Genomic DNA, 13,655 nt, shown 5'->3' with positions numbered 1-13,655 from the left:
TGGTGATGACATAAGTACAAACTATTCCTTCCTCAGAGCCAGGATTTATTCAACCTGACTTTCTTCAAGCCAGGCTCATCAAACATTTATTGGATAACTTATTTAAATAATTAAATAAAACCTGGATATGTCAGTTATGTATTTCATAATATTTTACTACCTAAGCATGTTAAACGTATCATTGATGATTAGGATATCCATTGCAAGATGAAGCTAACTACAGGCTATTTAAAAGATGGGCTTCATTGTATTTCATTTACAGGAAAGATCAATGCATGTTCAAGTGAAAAAAGATATTTACTAAAAAGAATTTTAAAATGAAGAACCGAAGGTTGTAGGCTATTTTAGAAGTGCCAATTTACATGTTATTTATGCCTTTGTTGTCCTTTTGGCAATTGCAGCAATAAGAAAATCTGAATAATTTTGTTCAAAATGCTGCAATGAACTCTGCAACTTCAGTTTTAAATCCATTGGAAGTAATGTGTGCAAATTGTCATCAAATTTGAAAACATTTGGAAGTTTTGTGTAGTTCACATGTTCTGCCTGAGTCATGAATTATTGTCAGCATTGAAAAAATCAATAAAAATGCTGAAATAACATTAATGGTGAATTTAATTCTATGTTGCAGGCAATTACGATTCTTAATAATTTTTCCCTCGGGGACCACAGCCTTGATGTAGTGAAAGTGATTCAAATACATGCTCCATAGGATGTTTGATATATGGCACAATCAATTAATAATAGTTTTGTTTATTGGTTCCCATTTGAAATGTTTGTAACAAGTATGGAACAGGTCACATTGTCTGCTCATATTCTTTGCTGACATCACAGAGTGGATATTACAGGGTCAGCATGCATCTCAAAATAAAAATATAATTAAGTGAACAGAGTAAAACCAAAAACAGGAGCTTGGAGTAGTAACAAGAGTATTTTTGGAGAGTTATAATAATAAAAATGTTATTTTCCCAAGGATTGGTGTATAACAACAATATAGGATATGCCATAAAAAAATAGAAATTCCAAGCACTCATATACAGAGAATATATATATATACACATATACATACATATATGTATATATATATATATATATATATATATATATATATATATATATATATATATATATACATACATACATACATACACATACATATATGTATATATATATATATATATATATATATATATATATATATATATATATATATATAATGATTATTCGGAAAAACTTACACGAGCGGCACAATAATGGGACGGCACAATAGAACACAAAAAGAATAGCAACATTTAAAAGGACTCCATGGTAAATAATTCGGCCCTCTCAGAGGCCTTCTTCATGTGAGAGTCTCACTTGAAGAGGGCCTCTGAGGGGGCCGAAAGCTAGAACAATTTACCGTGTGAGTGTCCTTTTAAATGTTGCTATTCTGTTTGTGTTCTATTGCGCCGTTCCATTATATATATATATATATATATATATATATATATATATATATATATATATATATATATATATATATATATATATGATTTCGTCTATATATATGAGTGAACAAAATAGATTAGTTAGAAACATAATAGAATGGTAGATCTTGTAAAGGAAGACCAAGAGAAAAGTACAAAGAACAAATTAAGAAGGATGTATAGCAGAGAAGCCTTTTGAATTGTGGAAATCAGCACTGAAAGGAGAAGAAGAGGACTGTATTGAACCAATCTTAGGATTGAAATACTGATGGGGACTCTGTTATACAGGTTTCTCCAATAATGATGAATATTTGGAATGTCTGGATTCTAATGTTTCCTCTCCAAACTAAGATTTGTTGAGATAGTAGTCCATCCATTCAAAAAATGTAGGATACAAGAGTACTAGTTTTGACATTCTGCATCACGAGAGAACTGAATTCAGCACTAGGATTTGAGGCATCTCATAGTGTGTACCATTCCAATGCCAGAAGTGGTAAGGAATGAGCTCTGATTGATGACCTCATTTGTCTGATGATCTCAATTCAGAATGAAAAAAAGACTTTTAATTAAAGTAATTTATGATATTTCAAGTTAATTCCAATGAGAAAGGTGATAGGCCTGTATAAGCCATGTTTAAGCATCATGAATGTGTAAAATGGGTCATATTTCCTTGTTTAGCCCTATATTACTTGATGCAATCTATAAATATTCCTTCCTATTTGTGTATTTTCTGAGAATGAAGACATATTATGTGATTTAAAAAATAAGTACTTGCACAGTGCGATTTTTCTCTTAATCACATTATTTCTTTCAATATACATGAAAGGATTTACAGAAAGTAATGGATAGCCAAGCAATTTTTAATGAGGGTGTAAATGTTGTCTCTTTTGAATATTCCCTCAAACAGAATATTTTTCTTAATCTAAGTACATGATCCACCACTGTTTGTTGTTCTGAGTTTGTTACTTTGTTTTGATCGTCAGTTTTACTTTTTGACACCATTTAGATTCATCATTAGATGTGAATAGTCTGAAAGACCCAATGATATGTGCACATAAGGGTCAATGTGAATTAATATAGACGTTAACAAAGTTAATTAGTATTAAAGCAGTCAATACAAAATAATGTAGACTTTATGCTTTTTACTATTATTGAACTCACTAAGAGCAAATAGTATAAATGTGCCTCAGATTGTTGCCAAGTATTTGTGTCTCTTAACTATATGGAGCATGCTTTGCATCTACCCTTCCTGCCTCCTTTTGATTTCTCCAAAATCCTTCCTCCTCCACAACTGTCTAGTGCATCTTTGTTTATTTTCCTTTCCATTCATTTTACCTTTTACATTCTTCTCCACACCCAATCTCCAAAGTCTCCAATCTACACCTATTATCTTGCTTTAAATACCATATTTCCACATCTCACAAAAAAATGTTGAAACACATAAAAAGGCACTCACAATTTTGTTTATTTGAATATTCTGATGGTAAAAACCCATTTTCCAGTAGAATGAAGAAGACAGGATACTGGTAATGGGCATTAGGGGAGGGCAGATGCAGGAGAGGGGGAATGGAGAGGGTGGTTTCTGGCGGCGATTGGCAGTTGTGGGTGTTGATGGGAAGGAGGGGGGTGCAGTGGGCAACGTTCAAACCCTGGTCGGAGCGAGCTCCTGGAAGCCAAGTTCATGCCACCTCAAGGGTTTTGAGCTCTAAAGCTGTGTGTCTGAATAGGGAAGGGTGGCAATAGTTGACACATGGCGACAATCATTTAAAGGAAATATTGTGGAGGGAGGGAGGTTTAGGAACTGTTAGAGAGGCTAATGTAGAAGGTTTGAATGTGGTATGGTGATTGTTTATTTGAATTTTGAGGGATGTGGTACATAGACCAATGCAGAAGGAGGGACAGAGTTTGCAGTTTAGTTGGTAAATTATATTGAAATGTGAGCATGAGGAAATACTGTGGGATGGGAGATAATTGGTAAGTAATGGGGGAGGCAAAGAACAGTGAAGATATGATATGCAACTTACGATTGGGTTTATTACAAGTTGCATTTTACGATTGGGTGTATTGCAGGTATCGGTATACACACTCATGCATATTCACACACGAAAAGACCAAACGGCGAGAACCGCACCCTTCTACCTTCCCCAATAACTTTGAGTTCATCCTTTATATGGTAAATATTCGGGCTTTAAATAGTAAATATAAATTATATTATTTGTAAAAGAATTATATTCTTAAATTAATAGTGTTCATTACATTTATCATGAGCGAAAAATTGGATACAAATCAACATCATACATATTAGATTTTTCATTTTTAATAAATCCCTGATTGAAAAATAAACAATGCTGAACGCACTTTGACTTAAGTCACGAAAACGGGATCAATGAACTAAATTGTACCGCTGGTCACGCTTTCGCATTTCGTGCCATCGTAAAGGATTTTTAAAATTTCCGCTATAAGTCTTTTTTCCCCCTGTGTCGGCTACATTTCTACCGTCTTTTGTTCCTTTGTTTTGTTTAAGTTTATAATGTAGAAGTGTTTTGAAGGTGTTCATACAAGTTACACCGGTATTTAAGTAATTCATCGATGCTAAACGTGATAAAATGTGATGAAAACGTGAGGAGAAGGAAATGGCTGCATCCGAAAACTCCCAGAGGAATATTTTTGGGATATTGGAAAATTTTTTGATCAAGGTAAACGTGAAAATGTTAAAGTTCTGGTGAACTTGCATAAGTTACCGTACCACTACATATTTGAAAGACATAATCAGTCTGTTCGTATGTGTCCGCATTTAATAATTAAAGACATCAGGAAAGTTGAGACGTAGCATTAATACCTTTTCAGGTCGCATCTCTTGATATATTCGAGGTGCTGATATTCAACTACAAGCTTAAAGATGAGTTCATTAGTGGCTTGTCGTGTGATTTTATTCCCATTATCGATGAATTGTTACTTGAGGTTCAGGTAAGTGTTTTTTGTACCGGTAAACTAGTTGTAACCCATATGTTATAAGGTACTGACTCCTCTTAATAAAATGATTTTTCTGCAGAACCTCATTACAGATTACAAGAAGAAATCAAATTCAATGGAAGGAAAGTCGAGAGAGTTGTGTCTGTTTTCTGCTTTGGGTGATAATTTCGTGTCAAATAATGGCATGTATATTTTTATTTATTAATGATGAAAAATCGGTATGAATGAAATCGATATTTAAGGATATCTAACGAAAGATTATATATAATTACTTTTATGATTAAATTCTAGTGCCAGAGGATAAAAAACTTCCTGAAGGAATTACTAATGGCAGCGTTGAGGACAACCCTGTGGATATCCTACCCCCTTCTGTTCTACGTGAAATGCCTTTATTTTCACCAAAAAGCATTATAGAAGATAATATAGATGTTGATACTACAGATTCATTGTGGAATTCTGATTCTAAATCGGCTGAATTATTACCTAATCAGATACACTTACCAGATATTTCAAATCATTCCTCCATAAGTGATACTTACAGTTCTCTACAATGCCTATCATGTCATAAGTAAGTTGCAGTGGTCATCTTTTAATATTTTATAGCTACGGTATTTTTTTGTTATTATTTTAAAATTAATGAGCAGTTTTGCTAAAAGAAGTGATTTCCTCTTTTAAGGCTCTACACATCGGACTGCAAACTAAATTCTCACGTGTGCAAGTACTGCAAGGAAAGGCTAATTAAAAATTCCAATCATGTAGTTAATAGTTACTCTGACAATAAAAACTCCACAAAATTGAATCAAGAATACCCTCTTGACTTTAGGCACTCAACTGAAATCAGATCTTTAATCGAAGATGCTTTACATTTACCAAAGGAGGGGCATGTGAAAGTAGATCATTGTGCAATAATTGACTCATCTGAGTTGGAAGGATGCAGTACAATCCTTGATGGCAATGTCTCCCACAGTGAAAACAAAATAAACTTGAGGCTGAATACTGAGATAAGATCTGAGGAAAATGTTATCAAAGAATTAGCATATTCTTATACAGAGGAGTTAGAAGATAAATTACAAGATACAAATGTAATAAGTAATAATGTTCCTGAAAGAAATAAAACTGTTGACCAAACAAGTGGCAAATTTAATAGAATTTGTAAGAGAACTTTGGATAAAGGTGGTGATGATAACTTGAGTGAGAACTCATCCGGGGCCTTGTGTAATGTTGTTGAAACTGACTCTGTCCAATTAAATGAATCTGAGTGTGCCTTGGAAAATCCTGTGATTATGAGTTCCACCAGATGTAAAAATGGGGATGAATTTGGAAATTCCTTAGTTAAAATTAGAATGTCAAAGAAGAAAAACAGAAGAAAGGAAAGGGGAGAAATTTTAAATAAGCAATCACTGAAAGCAGTTGCTATTGAGCCTGATCCTAAAGGAGACCAAGATGAAAAAGATAGTGATAGTACAAGGGAGGATTGCTGGGATTTAAGCGGGATTAAATGTTTAGGTTCTGATGTCACACCATTTATATGCTGTAAAGACTGCTTTTTTGTCCACAAAGACTGGGAATCTTATCATAAGCATGTTTGCAGCTCCTCGAGTTTCAAAGATCCCCACAACAGTAGTGATGGTGAAGTTTTGGATGGAGCTGCAGATGTATCGTCAAGTAATGGCAAGGTATATTAAGCTACACCATGTATTATTTTTGTTTTTTCCTGAAAAATGACGATGAGATTAATATTGTGTAATACTTAAATTTGAATTCAACATATTTTTTTGCCTTCTGTACAAACATTATTTTTAAAAATTATTTTTATCTTGGGTGACTCATCAAAGAACAATAAATTATTATTGTTGTATTGAGTAAGCTTGCAAATGTCTAACCTGCACTCATCCTTAATTCGAAAATGTTCTGATGTCCCATTAATAATCCATAATTTTACTAAGACAAGGTGAGGTTGGAGGAACCCACAATTCCTCAGGATAGTGTAGTAGAAATGGCTATCTAAAACTATAAAACATTATGGTTTTGATGCTGAGCATCAGCACCACTGTTCAAAGTTCCTTATGCATAGCTGATGGGAGAGGTTTGGAGAAGTGGAGCTGTTGACTCACCTGGTCACCCCCTTCTTACGCCCCTTACCCTCGACCTTCCCTTCTCATGTCAACTGATGATGGTGTTCAGTGTAGAAACCATGGTTGTGGTTTATAAAAATAATTGTGTGGAATTGTCTTTCCTGTAACCTTAACACCATAATTTAAATCCACTAATGAAAGCTTGAGACAGTGTCCTTTTTCATTCAAATAGTGCTTTTGCTGCCTGAGTAGTGTCATAAACATTACAGCCAATCATTATATTAGGCTGCTGTGTGAGTAGTTTACGTTCCTGAAGTATACAAATTACAATTCCAATACTGTTGATTAACTTCAGCTTTCATTTGTGCTGTTCTCAGGATCCCCTTAAATAGTTCATCTTTGAGAGTGCTCCTGTTGCTATCACAATTCTCCAGTTTCCATTTTGTGCATATAAATGCTTTTGAATAATTGTGAGAGTTTGTTTCTCATTTGAAATTATGTATGACTGTTTGAGTGGGTAGAGGGGATTAGGAAGGCAGAAGCTGTGGAATAATTTCCATTATTGAATGTGAAGTGGCGATGTAATTAATTGATTTGAGCTTTTAATGCAAATGTAATTATATTTGGTGTATTTTGTCTTTAATAATAGGTATACATGTATATTTATCACGATTTGATGCTTGCTTTATATTTGCCTTTTAAGTCCTACTCTCTTTGGCTTTAAAACTCCTGTTTATATAATGTCCATTTCAGGAAGATCAGGAGGCAGAAATTGGAAAGTTAATGGAAGGGCTGTCAACTCTGAAAAACCCCGGTGAAGGATGTGATGACTTTCACAGTGCAACCTTGAATGAAATTAATTCCAAACTAAGTTTGGAAAAAGATATTTCTGATGTGAAAGGCACTCACAAACAAAGCTCTGTAATTACTGACTATGAAACTTTGTCAGGAATCCACCGATTTGTTTGCAGCATTTGTTTGGAAGAGTATCGTAGCCTTCATCGTATGATGTACCATTTGCCCAGATGTGTCTCTGGTCCATACAAGTGTGAATTATGTCCACTGGAATATGCATCCCGTAGGGAGTTGAACCTTCACAAGAAAAAAAATCATCGGTATGTATTCATTCACCATTGTGGAAAATATAATTTTTGTTTGCAACAGGGTTCAAATTCTTATCAACTTAGTAATATGGGGAGTTGTGGAGTTATCAGTTTTTTCCTAAGTTTGCTGCAGTAAACCTCCTAACATATTCTTTTATTGTCATGTATTTCCATTGCAGATCATGTTATATTGACAAGTAAAATAGATGTATGTTTGTATTTAGTTGATAATTATTTAATGCCAAATTACTTTTAGGGGTTGCAGTTGTCAAAATGTATATGATCGTGAGTATTGGAGCTAAAATAATTAGTAACATTACAGTCAAAATTATTTGTATGCATATGGTTTGACAAATCGACTCATGATTCCTGAATCCTCATTTTATTTCTTCCTGTTTGTGGAATCTTGAGTTTTTCTATTGATGCCTCACACCTACCTTCAAACTTAGTGGGCTCATAAGAACACCTCTGATGTCTGATATTTTCTACCTCAGTCAGTTTAACGTACATTTCATATTCATCACTCATTATTTCAGGCACTCCTTTCGTTTATCATAATTTCAAACAGACTACCACCTAGTAGTCATGCATTGATTATTTTCACAATCAACATTTTCTCAAGACCTGTTTTGTTTGCATTTTTCCATGACATTGTTTCAAGTACTAGTTCTGTTCTACTTTCACCTTACAGGGAGAAGTGAACTTGCCCTTAAAGATATTGTAAATTTAGTTATGTTGGTTGTTTTTGGTAAAGTTAGGTTTTAATATATAATAATAGTGGAAATGAGTGGCTTGATGCTGGAACCTGGAAGTATTCCACAATCAGTCAGCTGTGACAACTTGGTATTCTGTAGCAGATCTTGATTTGTTTTTTTTTCCAAAAATGATTCTCTCCATACCCTTACAAATGAAATTTAAGATATTGCAAATGTCATCATCAGAGCCATTTTGGGGAAAAAGAATTGAAAAAAAACAGAAATATGCCTTTTAATAGTTTTGAATACCGGTAATAAATTAGGTTGTAATTTTGTGTGTACATTTTTATTGATTTCAATGTATTTCACTTCCACATCATCATTATCAAGGCGATTCTAAGTATTTTACTGCTCACAAACTCTACATAAAAGAGGAACTTTTTTTGGAACACTGTATTTTAGATTCATGTGTGTGTGTATATATATATATAAAAATATTTATATATATATATATGTGTATATATATATACAATAAATAAATAAATATATATATATATATATATATATATATATATATATATATATATATATATACACACACACACATGAATCTAAAATACCGTGTTCCAAAAAAAGTATATATATACTATATATATCACAAATTCTTATGTGATCTTAGAAAATGCAATCATATTTCGGACTCATTGAATAGAATATCCTGATTAAAGCTAGAAGGCCGCAGGCATTTACACATTCTTTCAATTTCCTACAGAATACTTTCAAACTACACACCTAAATATCTGTACAAAAATTTCCTCTTCATCATCTCAATCCACAACAAAAATACTAAGGGTAATAATAAACTTCTTGTCCCACACCATCGCACGGAAATCTATCACAAATCATCTTTTCACGTTACAGCTTGCCGTCTGTGGAACTCTCTCCCAGATGACATAAAAAACTCTTCATGATAAACAACATTTAGGAGAGCACTTCATAAGTTGATTTTCCTCAGGTGCTTCACTTAACCAGTATACCCTCCCTCATTCCACTCAGCTGCTATACAGATCACTGTTTCTCCTTTTTTTTCTCCTTTTTTTGTTTTGTCATCTCAAGCAGTAAGAGTTTGCATCATTATTTTTAGTAATATTACGCTTCTCATTACTATGCATGTGTTGTCAATATATTTAATTTCTCCATTTCAATTTCAGTGACTTAATAATATTTATACTATGTAAAAATGATAGTTACAATGTACATGTATATTCCCTCTAATTAATAGGGTTTTCGCAGGTTTTTCACACCCCCCTTCTCTTTGTGGGTATTATTCCTGCATGGGTTTTTGCTAGTTGAGCAATGCCACGCCCTCCCTAGCTTTTCCCACGAACCTCATTCTTTGCTTAGACTTTCCTTATTTTATTGTTCTATATCTTCAGTGTCATTTACTTTGAGCATGTGTGTATGTGTAGGTGTATTCTTAATTTATATATGTATGTATGTATGGGTGTATATGTGCGCAATTATGTATGTATTTATGTATCTGTATGTATGTATATGTATGTATGTGTGTGTATTTTTTTACCGTATAGTTATAGAGAATGCTTCACACACCATCGTGAGCCATCAGGACTCACGGTGGGTGGGACTCTCCCAGGGTGGGAACTGTTGTCACCATTGGCCCATCCCTTAGCCTACCCACTAAACTTCCAATGCTTTTTTGTGCCTGCCCCCCAGAAATGACCATTAGGCATTACTTTGGTTGGCGGTCGTGCCTCTTAGGCCACTTTTGGTGTTGATTTAGTCCTCTAATGATGCTGCTGCGATTCTCCCTTCTTGAATTTGCCTGATGTGGCCCAGCTCCTCTACTACAGTTGTCCCGAAAGTAACCGCAGCATTCCAGTCTGCCTCTGATCTAGGCAGACAGGACCCCAAACCTTCCAGGGTCATGGGACCTTACCATGTGCTATGAAACACGTCTCGTGCCTCAGCGAATCTTGGACATTGAAACAAGATGTGCTCCACATCCTCGTCCTCACCAAGGCAGACCGGGCACTCTGCGCTACTATACACCCTAATGCGATTTAGAAAGCTGCTGAAGTTTCCGTGGCCAGTGAGTACCGGGGTGAGCTGGAACGTTACATTGCCATATCCTCTGTCGATCCATGCTAAGATGTCGGGAAAATTCTATTAGTCTGTCGACCCTCCTTGGCTCCATCACACCTCTGCTGCCACTTCTCAATCATTGCCGACGACCATTGATTGCGGCTGATCCACCGAGCTTCCTCAGGTCTCGCATTCCGCCGCAATCTTTGCTAGTTCCTGGCACGTTCCTTTGCCATGAGATCTATCGGAGGAAGTCCCCCAATCATGGAAAGGGCAATGCTGGATACCGAGCGATAGGCTCGTGTAACCCTGAGGGCCACCGTTCTATAAGCTTGTTGGCAGGTTGCTCCATAACTTCTATTCTTGATCAGTGCACCGGACCATACTGGTGCCCCATACAAAATCACAGACACACTGGCACTCCCATGCATTGAAATCTCTGGCAATGAGCACTGGTAGTCGGGATGACTGCGCACTGGTAGCAATAGCCTCCAGAGATCTCACGAACTCTTCCATGGTATCACTGGGCGGGAGGTAGCAGCTATAGATACCAGCCAACTCCACCCAAGTGAAGCCTTGCATGTGAACTGCCGCTCAACTAGATATGTGCAGATTGCCACAAACCCAGATGGCTGTCATTACCTTGGAGTCACCCAACCGATCCGAATTTTCCTTCTTTGGAGAAGCTTCTTCGCTATCTCCGCCAAGATTTGGACGTTGGCAACCTGCGTACCGATGTATGCTTCCCGCAATTTAACACCCTCAGGTATCACTGCCCCTGGATCTACTTCTGAGGTTATGGCCTCCACGACATCATCTGCAGTCATCGTCTCATCCAAGTCCTTGATATTCAGGCTCTCCATATGAGTAAGTAGCTGTACTTCTGCTACTCCACTCAGTATTGACAAGACTGCCGACTGCAGCCCTAGGGACTCCGCACCTGGTAGTCCCAGTTCTAGGAGAAGTTCTCCTGTCTTGGTATGCCTAATGCGTGTTACCCTCTCGCCGAGTGTCTTTAACTCAGGTGTCACCTTCACCCGACGCAGTATCTCTGCGTAAGAACTCTCCTCCATTGCTTTGATCTTAATGGCATCAGATCGGGGTGGCTTTAACTGGCGCCTCTGCTTTTCTTCAGCCACCTGCAGGTTGTTGCTGTCATTGCTCGACAGCTGCTGCTTTTCTTTATTCTTCTTCCTGCCCCCTATGCCCTTCTTCACGACAGTGACCCAGTCACCTGCTTGGGCCTGAGTTGGAGCCTCAATGCTCTCCTTCCCCCTCCTCCTTTTAGGGGTTGGGGCTGACCGTGGTGAAGGTGGGTCACGGCCTGCTGTCCTTTGTTGTGTTGCTTCTGAATGGAAGGTTGGGGATGTTTGAACCGTAACATCTCGGCAAGGAATCCCCTATGTCTTCACACATTCCACGGTACACATTACCTGGGCATAGTCGTTAAGAGCTCTATCCATAGCCGTAGCCATCATTTTGATTTCCTTGTGGATGTTGTTCCTTGGGAGAACAAAATCCAGTAAGGACTGCACTTTCTCTTTTAACTGGTTAAAAGCCTTTTCTACTTCCTTCGGTTTGGGGTCACTTGTAACATTAGATGCTATAGGGGCCGAGTGACCAGCCTATGTAACACTGTGGTTGCTGGTTAACAATGCCTGGGAGCCATGTGTGTGTGTATATGTATGTATATGTGTATGTATGTGTATGCATATATATGTATGTGTGTGTTTTTGTATATTATACTTTTTTCTTTCCAATTTGCAAATTTGTGCTAAATGAGTTTATGTCTGTCTATATGTATGTATGTATATGTATGTATGTATATGTATGTATGTATATGTATGTATGTATATGTATGTATGTATATGTATGTATGTATATGTATGTATGTATATGTATGTATGTATATGTATGTATGTATATGTATGTATGTATATGTATGTATGTATATGTATGTATGTATATGTATGTATGTATATGTATGTATGTATATGTATGTATATGTATGTATGTGCATGTATGAATGTAACTATAAGTTTAATACCTAATATAATATGTATACGACGATGGGTTACATGGGAGAAGGGACCATTAGGTCTCAGTTTTGCCCAAATAAAGACCTCTAAAGATCTATCTACCCTTAACAGCTGTCGACATTTCAGTAGTTTCTTGATAACTTTTACCGCACTTCACCAAAAAACTTGATATTGATTCGTTGCTCCGTGATTTCATCAATTCCCATTTTCAACAAGCAGTAAAAACAAGGAATCAGAAACTAACATGACTGGTACCACACGCACAGCTCAACGATCCGCCGAGCATAGACATTGGTACTCGGGCAACTAGGCTAGTCCGCGTCATGGTCGCAATATTACGCCAGTTCATGTATTTTTGGGGCAGACCACGTACATGTAATATATTTTTGTTTATCATTCATAATGTTAAGAAATGTATGTACTGATTTCTGTGTCTTCGTTGTCCTCTTAAGGTAGAAGGTATATTTTTATAAATCCTTAAATACCCATATTAATTGGTTTTGACTTTGTTCTATTTAATTTTAATTTACTTTTGCTTTTCTTCTCGATTTACATTTTCAGAGATGCCCAGAGTTTCATTTGTGATGAGTGCGGGGTGAAGTTTAAGTTTAGAACTTCATTGCAAAAGCACAAAGTGAATCGCCATGAACGCAAAGTGGAAAAAGAGACATATTCGTGCCCGCACTGCACTCTGACCTTCCCAAAAAAAATTTATTTGACCAACCATTGCATTAAAGTCCATTGTCTAGAAAGAAAATTTCTTTGCCAGGTAAATTTCAGCATTGAAAAGTGATTTGTGTTACTCCTTCAGTCCTGTGTCATTTTTGTGAATTTACCTTAGAATCTCCTCGTGAAATTAGTTATCGCATCTTATTTTAATGATTATCTTATCAATATTCCAGATGAAAATAAAGTTGATAATACTTTTTCATGTGATTTTTTTGAGATCAATTGAGGTCAATATTTTAGTGAAGTAAAATAAATTTTCTTTTTCGTGGTGTAAAATTAATACTCTATTCTTTAGGTTTGTGGGAAGAAGTTCCTGAACCAGAACAGTTTGAATTCCCACCTCAACTACCATACAGATGAAGCCAGAAATCGTTTTACATGCTCTCACTGTTCAAAGACATTTCTTAGGAAAGAAAAGCTTTTGTATCATCTCCGGATTCACACAGGTAATGTGCTTCTTACTGCCATCTTTCAT

The 13,655-nt window shown here is 36.1% G+C and overlaps 1 protein-coding gene across 1 annotated transcript in view; it reads left to right on the top strand.

Moving 5' to 3' along the window:
* The first annotated feature begins 3,978 nt into the window (after positions 1-3,978).
* The window catches only part of LOC139692152 (uncharacterized), a 15,014-nt gene continuing 5,337 nt past the window's right edge, over positions 3,979-13,655 (top strand). Inside the window, exons 1-8 of the mRNA XM_071590209.1 lie at positions 3,979-4,159; positions 4,311-4,430; positions 4,516-4,618; positions 4,728-5,004; positions 5,113-6,112; positions 7,265-7,626; positions 13,013-13,220; positions 13,476-13,626. Coding sequence (XP_071446310.1) covers positions 4,097-4,159; positions 4,311-4,430; positions 4,516-4,618; positions 4,728-5,004; positions 5,113-6,112; positions 7,265-7,626; positions 13,013-13,220; positions 13,476-13,626 — 2,284 coding nt within the window. The 5' untranslated portion in view covers positions 3,979-4,096. The remainder of the gene's footprint in view (positions 4,160-4,310; positions 4,431-4,515; positions 4,619-4,727; positions 5,005-5,112; positions 6,113-7,264; positions 7,627-13,012; positions 13,221-13,475; positions 13,627-13,655) is intronic.

This window comes from Hetaerina americana, unplaced genomic scaffold (genome assembly GCF_022747635.1).
Source record: "Hetaerina americana unplaced genomic scaffold, ioHetAmer1.1.p SCAF_4, whole genome shotgun sequence".
NCBI lineage: Eukaryota > Metazoa > Arthropoda > Insecta > Odonata > Calopterygidae > Hetaerina > Hetaerina americana.
The sequence above is the reverse complement of the archived record's forward strand: the minus strand, read 5'-3'. Positions and strand labels throughout refer to the sequence as shown.